The sequence below is a fragment of the Blennius ocellaris genome (genome assembly GCF_963422515.1).
Source record: "Blennius ocellaris genome assembly, chromosome: 3".
NCBI classification, from domain to species: domain Eukaryota; kingdom Metazoa; phylum Chordata; class Actinopteri; order Blenniiformes; family Blenniidae; genus Blennius; species Blennius ocellaris.
The window spans coordinates 17,941,485-17,949,762 of record NC_137652.1 but is presented as its reverse complement, the minus strand read 5'-3'; the positions used below and the strand labels follow the sequence as shown (position 1 = coordinate 17,949,762).

The window sequence follows — 8,278 nt, the reverse complement described above, 5'->3', positions numbered from 1 at the left end:
ATCCAACAAATCTACCTGATCCAGCATAATCAACTGTGGAAAGGAAAAAGTCCAGTTGTTATCGGAAGAAACCTGCAGCTTTCTGTGATCTGCAGGAATACGCTTGGGAAAAGTGAAAAAAAGAGGGATGCAAACAAATCATGGACTCAAACTTGAAAATGTTGCATTGGGCCATTTTGGGTTGATTCACCAGGAAGCCTGCATTCTTTTGTGAGGGGTGAAGAAGAAGACGGCTGTCCTTGTCTTCAGGGTGCGTGTGTCTGTGGCCAAAACAAGACCAGCTGAAGTTTATGACCCTGCAGTACAGACTATTTGGTCAGGGTGACAAAGAGGACAGCCGGTCTGCAGGGGGCAGAGGAGGAGAAGGAGGAGGGTGCGGTTGACATTAGAGAGACACCTGGTCTGTGAGTTGAAGGCGAGAGCTTTTGAAACGACGTGTTGTATTTATTTAATGTGGTAGTGTCTTTTCAGCTGCTTCCTTTCGGCTCAGCAAGTCGTTGCAATCAGCACAGTCGGTTTAGTTTCACCCTCTCTGCAGCGATTGGGATTCGAACCCGAGTCCCTAACATTTAACCTTGGCTATTGTTTTATTCTTTAGGGTGTCAAACATAAAACCCGTCTACAAGAGGCTCCAATCTGGACAAATCACCAAGCAAATTTGAAAAAAAAAAATAACAAATTTTTTTTTCAACAAATTTCTTCAAAGTGTTTGACACTTCTGCTTTAGAGTATGTTTGTAGTTCTGATTGGCCTCAGCAAGAAAAACTTTAATTAAAAATTTTAAGAAACGGTAACAGAAATTAACCTCATCAGAGATATTACCTCAGTAAGTATTAAACTTATCTGAAAGCCATGGCAGCAACTTTCTTTAAGTAGGTGAGCGATTTCCTCTGTGCTGCGCATGGAAAAATTGTGTTTTTACCTGAGATGCTGAGATAATGAATGGGCCTCGTAATGCACACCAAAATAAACCGTCCAAACAGAAAATTAATGAGAAGAAATGTCCACATGTTGGCTCCAAAGAGGAAGATGTTTTCAGACAATTACATAAAGTCACTAGATTGTGTATTACGGCTCTGCTCAGCAGTGGTTGGACCATGAAGCCAGCAGCTGAGCTGGTTCTTACATGCTGGAAGACACGAAGACAATAAATCCCATCCAGCGTTGGATGATTTATTCAGCAGGAGGTCATGCTGAGCCTTCACAGAGAGGAAGAACAGATCAGGACTCATGGAGAGCATAGAAGGAAGCAGCAGTCAGGTCAGAGTTCACTTTGCTTTTTCAGGACGTTTGAACACGAAAATAATCGTCTCATGCAGTCCAATTTCAATTTGAGTGGTGCAGTCTGATAAAACCATGCCTTAATAACCTTTAAGTTGAACTTTTTTCCAGAGTATACATGAAAAGATGTCAACATTTATACAAAACAGGAAATAACTACAATCTGAATATAAAGTCAATATCCTAGATGCTCCATGATGCATTTTTTTTACAAACTTGCCCTGACAGCCCTGACCCCCCCACCCAACCCTACTTTCTTTGAAATTGATACAATTTGTTGGGTGGTTTGGTGTTTGATGGGCCAGATTGGAGACTCTTGTGTGCTGCTTTTGATCCACGAGCCTTGTGTGACACCCCCGTTTATTAGTCATTGACATGTGAATCATATTCAGTCAAAATAAATGTCAACAATAGTCGACTTGGGGTTGTAAACCTGATATGCACAGTAGAGATTATAGCACTCAATAATGTAAGATTTTGTTTTTGCCATTTTGAATGTAATAAAACACATTTGCCAATATTTTCATGACATTTTGACATTAATTCAACATGTTTTTGCACTATTGACTGGTCATTCCATTATTAGTCACTTTAAAGCCAATACAATCCACCATGTACATAGTTGTATGTACAACTTTGTTTTTGCCACTTTTTGTTTCAAAAATAGTCACACTGAATGGCAATGATTTTATTAATTAATGTAATACTAACAACTATGGTTGTAAATGTTTTTCCATCTTGTCACATTAAAGGTTTGATTGTATTTTTACAATCAGCACTCAGTAACACTGCCCCCCACATACTGTTATCCCAACAGGGACAATTTCTCACATAAATAGCAGGGTTTTTTGTTTTTATTTAACTTATTTCTTGTGACGTTTAGCACTCGCACACTCAGGATGACACTCATCACATCAGATACACTGCTTCTCTTCAGGATCTATTACAAGTACTTCCATGACCTTTTTTTTCCTCTGTCGGAGCTTTGCAAGTCCTATAACTTTTATCTGATGTTAGCCCCCCCTCTGTTGGAATAATGGTGAACTACAAGAGATCTGACAAGACTTGTTGGAAACCATCACAGATGCAGAACATCTTCATTTGATACTTTTTAATGCAATCATACATTCAGTAGCATGATTAACATTAAAAAAAAAAACTTGTTTGTAGTTTGCATATTCTCGCTGTGCTTGGTTTGCTCACACATTCTTAAAACATAAAACTTTTGATCAAGTGTGATTGTTAAGGTTGCTTAATTTAAAAATAATAAAAAAAAACATCCAACATGCTTGAAACTTGTGTAGTATTGCTGAAAATAAAAAAAACCTAAACTAAACCTCGAGCAGTCATTAAATAAATACATGAAATGGGATTATTTTAAACAAACAATAGAGCTTAATCTGCTGTTAAAAACGTAAAGATTTTCAGGCCACTAGATCAGCACCGAACCTCCTCCCTGCTCCTCTCCCAGTACCTCCTCATCTGTGAGGGGCTTGTCGTCGTCACGGCAACGACCTTTGACAGGCTGCAGGAGTTCAGAGGATGCGTGGGTTTGACTATAAACATGTCTCTGCGCGGAGGGTCGGTGGGTGAGATGCCCAGGCGTTTCAGGCACATGCCCAGGTGGGCGTCTTCGATGAAGATGGGTTTGATCTGCAGCGATGCTCCCAGGATCTTCCCCGGCAGGTCCAGGGACATGACGTACGCCATGCCCAGCGGGTACGGGGGGTACTCCGACTCGGCGATCACGCACCTCGGCATGTAGAACTTGTTGAAAGGGTTCCTTAAAACCGGGCTGTGCCACCACACGAGACCGGTCATGTAGTTGCGTTTGGCCGTGCCGGGCTCCAACAGCAGCTTCAACAGGTTCCGCACGTGGAGCAGCACGTCCGAGTCCACCTTCACGACGAAGGCGGACTCCGTGCAGTGCTTGGCCAGCCACTCCAGCATCACCATTGTCTTGATGGTGAGGTTGTGGTAGCTGTCCTGGAAGTTGCTCTGAATCAGGTCGCGGTGCAGTCGACTCTCCTCTCTGAGTTTCTCTTGCGTCTGCTCGGCGTGGGCCCCTCCGGGCAGACCCGTCACGAACACGGTCTCTACCAGGTGACCCAGGACCGGGTTCTCCCCGCCCCACGTCTGCCGGATGAGGTCCCGAGCCGCCGCGTCACCCGGCGCCACGGGAACCATCAGGATCAGGAAGGGAGTTGTGGATTTGCACGTCTGTGTGTCGTCCATGATGAACTTGTAGTTTCGAGGATAAGCCACGTGATACGGACCTGGATCCTCCCACTGTGATCCTGAGGCCGCCCCCGTTAGTTCTCCAGTTCGTCTTCGATGATCCCATCTCCCGCACTCTCCAGCAGTGTTCATATAAATGAAGAAGACTACCACTGCTGCCAGGATTATGAAGAAGACGCATTTTAGCAGTGCCCTCCTGGTTCCCATGAACGCTGTACAGAAAAGACACGAGGAAGCAGCATTTAATGTTCAGATTAAAGAAAATCTTTAATACAGCTGAGATCAGTCCAATCTAACCCTTTGACTGTACAAGTGTGATAAAGAACATTGTAAAAGAGGATATTGAGAACTTTGTTGTACAATACCGGAGGAAACGTTCAATTAAAATCTATAACATGAACCGATATTCTCTGTTTATCACCTGACAAGAACAGGGTTACACTAAGAGTCACAAATGACTAGAAATCCTGGCGTTGCCTCTGATAATGCAGCTGTGAACGGTCCACTGTTGTTGGCACCGTAGCATCAAACCCTGACTGATATCAAATGTAAGGTCCATGTACAAGTAAGCTCTTTGTCCCCACTAGTAATACAATTCCATGCACTAGTAGAATGAATGCATCTGACGAACATTGCTTTTTCCACTATGAGTGCCACTTTTGGCCTACGAGTGCACAATCAAACCTTGCCAGTAAACCATGGTGCTACACTCGTAACACTACTTAGCCCAACTAGTCGGCATGTCACTCACTAGTAGCGTCCTTGACCCAACTAGTAGTTCTAAAATGCCCACTAGTAGAACGTCAGTTTTTTTTGCTTTCACTAATACTACTAGTGAGTGCCAAAATGTCCACTCGTGGTACTTGTAGGGTATGTTTTATCTTAAGAGTACAGCAAGAATGACCACTAGTTTTTTGAGTTCTCAAACTTCCTTCACTAGTTGACTAAGTACAATTGGTTAGTTTGCCACTTTAGATAACTCTTCTGACATAAAGTTAAGTGAGAGTATTATTTCCTTGAGCTCCTCAACCTGTGCCTTCCTCGGAGGCATAGTGAGTGTTAGATTAGCCTGGGAGTGCCTTGATCAGCAGGCTTTGTGGCAGTTTGCTTGACCTGGTGGTGGTAGCTGCTGCTGTACCCGAGTTGAAGATGTTAATGTTGGCCTCCTCCTGGCACACCTCACAGAAGCAGCAGAGTGTTAGCCTTCTCAGAGCAGCAGCAGTGTGTTAGCCTCCTCCTCAGAGCAGCAGCAGAGTGTTAGCCTTCTCAGAGTAGCAGCAGAGTGTTAGCTTTCTCAGAGCAGCAGCAGAGTGTTAGCCTTCTCAGAGCAGCAGCAGAGTGTTAGCTTTCTCAGAGCAGCAGCAGAGTGTTTGCCTTCTCAGAGCAGCAGCAGCAGTGTGTTAGCCTCCTCCTCAGAGCAGCAGCAGAGTGTTGGCTTTCTCAGAGCAGCAGCAGAGTGTTAGCCTCCTCCTCAGAGCAGCAGCAGAGTGTTAGCCTCCTCCTCAGAGCAGCAGCAGCAGTGTGTTAGCCTCCTCCTCAGAGCAGCAGCAGCAGTGTGTCAGCCTCCTCCTCAGAGCAGCAGCAGCAGTGTGTCAGCCTCCTCCTCAGAGCAGCAGCAGCAGTGTGTCAGCCTCCTCCTCGGAGCAGCAGCAGCAGTGTGTCAGCCTCCTCCTCGGAGCAGCAGCAGCAGTGTGTTAGCCTCCTCCTCAGAGTGTTAGAAGAATCCAACATGCCTCACTAGTGAGGCATTTTTACTTTACTAGTACTACTAGTAAGGGCCAAAATGTGCACTAGAAGCACTGTAAGTGGCAAAATATTTACTAGTTGCACTAGGACACTCTTACACATTACTAGTAACATAAGAAATGCTCACTAGTGATGCCATTGTTTTGTTTTTGTGTAACTAGTAGAAGCAGGATTGTCCTACCAGTGTGCAACTAGCGTCCTACTACATACTAGTAGTGTGATATACATGCCAAGACATTTCTGTAACATATAAGACACCTCTGCACAGTAGCATTACTATCTCTTACTGGGGAGGCAAAACTGTACACTTGATGACATTAACGTGCAACTAGTTATACTAGTGAAGAGCCATATGTTACACCTCTCACATCAGCCACCATGAGGAGTCTGCTGGAGCTGTTAGATGGCATCAGCTGTTGGGCGGAACTGAGCCAATCAGCAGTCACCCTCCAATCCGAAGCCCCGTTTCCACTGCACAAAAAGTGCAGGGATGGAACGAGACGGTCCGGTATGGTTTGGGTTTACACTGCAAGAATTTGGGATTTTCCAGAAATAACCGCTTCAAAAGGTTGACGCTTTTCCATCGCCCTTCCGTTGGGGTACTCAGGACAACAGAAAGGGTCCGGTTTTGAGAAGCCGTCTGCTGATTTGTCATTTTAACCGTACTTTCTGCTGACGAAACATGCACCAGATTTGGCTCCGGTTACGCTTTGCCATTCTGCTCCTGCGTTTTTTGTACAGCGGAAATAGGGCTCAAGTGCTCCACATCAGGGCAGGAGGAGGAGCAAGGTTGGTGAGGGTACCTCCTGTCAAACAGGCACACACACACACAAGGTCATACAGCCGTACAGTTGGTTAAAACAGCAATATTCTGAGGGGAAAAAAACCATTAGGTTTCCTTACAAAAAAAAAAAAAAAGACTTCTGTGAATGCAAGACACATCCATCCAGGTTCAAGGTTTGGGTAATTTCTGAGGGGTTTCCTCCCTCAGTGTAAAAACATGTGTTTGACCTAATTAGAGCTGGATCAGATACATGGAAAGCATGGCAGCTCACACTACAAGGTAGATATTACCTGTACAGTGTAGGAAACACTACCTTTATTTAATGTCAATGGAATAAATGTTATTTTCATCAGCTGCCAACACTCCCCCATCACCTGAACATAAATTACAACCAGTCTTTTTTTTTTTCCAAAACACTGCTGATCCCTGTCTCCTGCACCTGCTGATACATATCTAACTTTTAACCTTCATTCTTTGTTGCATATATATCTGATTCATGATTTTATCAGATTTTTACTATTACTGGTATTTATTTACCCAGAGATGTAGTTGTAGTCTGTTGTTGCACTATTTATTTATTTGCACTGCCTGCTCTATGCGACTTCATTAGCCCCCTGTAGAAAAACAAAGTCTTTCATTGATCGATTTTTTAAAAAGAGGGGACTTCTTGCAATGTTAAGGTTTATTGATGACAACGTTTGTTCCAATTCTTTTCTGTTACCTGAAAGAGCGAGTTGGCCTGTGATTGGCTGAGAGTGGAGAAGATGACTGCATGCGCTGTGTGCGTGTGTGCAGTGCGCTTGTCTATTTGGAGGAGAAAGGAGGAGCGGTTGGTTCTGATTAATAACGTCAATTAACATTAATGCAGAGAAGAAATCTGTCTTATTGGACGCTCCACTCGTAACACACAGTGAATTGGACAAGTAACTTTCATCTGATTTCTGGTTTGAAAATAGTAAGGCGTTTGATTACTTCTCAGTGGAAAAAGCGGTCATACGAGAGCTGCTAGTTACTAATTACATGTTGCCGGCGTCATTGTTCCTGCAGAAGTTGACGGAGTATCAATCTCTGATTTGCACAAACAAACACCACCTACTTCTTTATTTTGTTAACCTCCTGTAGCAACTAACAAAGAAAAGCCAAGTGGAATACACGCAATCCGCAAAAGTAGGAAGATATGAAATTAAAAAATAAAAATAAAAAATTTATATATATATATGTATATATATAGCTCTGAATAAGGTCGGGTCAGGTTCCAGTGTTTCCTCCTCACCTTGCTCTGGTGTCTTCTCACGGTTTATAGTCTTTGTCTCTGGATGTCTAATCTTCCGCACAGGAGAACTTGGACGAGTCCACCATGCCACATGCACACACAAGGCGATCTAGGGACAAGTTCACGTGAAGCTTCAGCTCAGCTCACCTGAGAATGAAGCTAAGCCCCGCCCACCACCGACGCCAAATCCTGCCGAGCGGGCTTTACTGATGTCATGACGGGCTGCATCACACAGGTGTGATAAATACTCAATAATCACTCAAAGAAAATACACTACAATACTCAGCTTCTGTACAGAAAAAACTTACTTTGATGAGAGTTTAGAATTAAAAAGTCCTGAATGTATTCAAGTATACATGATCGTAAAAAGTAGAAATTGTGTCCAATATATGTATTTCTTTTATATGTCAACTTTATTACATTTATAACTATGAAAAAATGTTCTTTATATATTAATTCCATTTACAACAGCACAAAAATATTATGCAGTAGATTTGATGTACAAAAAACTTTGCATACAGCTCAGTACATTAACAAGTGTCGAGACTGCTCAGTTCTTGACAGAGCGTAAATTAAAAGCAGTGTGAAAAGTGCAGTTATGAGCAGAAAGCCACAAGGAAACCAACGTTTACGACAACCAGATAGTTTCAAAGCACATGAATAAATTATTCAGAGAAGGTAGTGTTGCAAATGCAACAGCATCCTGCTTGCAACCCTCAGCAGTTTTGAAGGTCGAGAGACGATGTTTTGTGCTACATTTAAGATTTCATCATGCCTCCAAATCAAATTGAAATCAAGCAAGGAGCCTAAGATGGTTTTTAAGATTTATTCAACTTCATCATACAATTGCAACAAAAAAAACATGTTCATAAACACAACTGTTGTTACACAATATATTTAAAGATTTGATTGCAGTCAGCACTCAACTCTTTGTCTTTTAGGGGAATTTCACATTG

At 42.9% G+C, this 8,278-nt stretch overlaps 1 protein-coding gene across 1 annotated transcript; it reads right to left on the bottom strand.

Moving 5' to 3' along the window:
* Positions 1 to 2,718: 2,718 nt before the first annotated feature.
* On the bottom strand, positions 2,719 to 3,726 carry LOC308144587 (beta-1,3-galactosyltransferase 2-like; the record flags this gene model as incomplete). The annotated part of the gene is made up of 1 exon (XM_080515739.1): positions 2,719 to 3,726. One exon carries the CDS (start codon positions 3,724 to 3,726, stop codon positions 2,719 to 2,721), a length of 1,008 nt encoding a protein of 335 aa, XP_080371865.1.
* Positions 3,727 to 8,278: the final 4,552 nt, after the last annotated feature.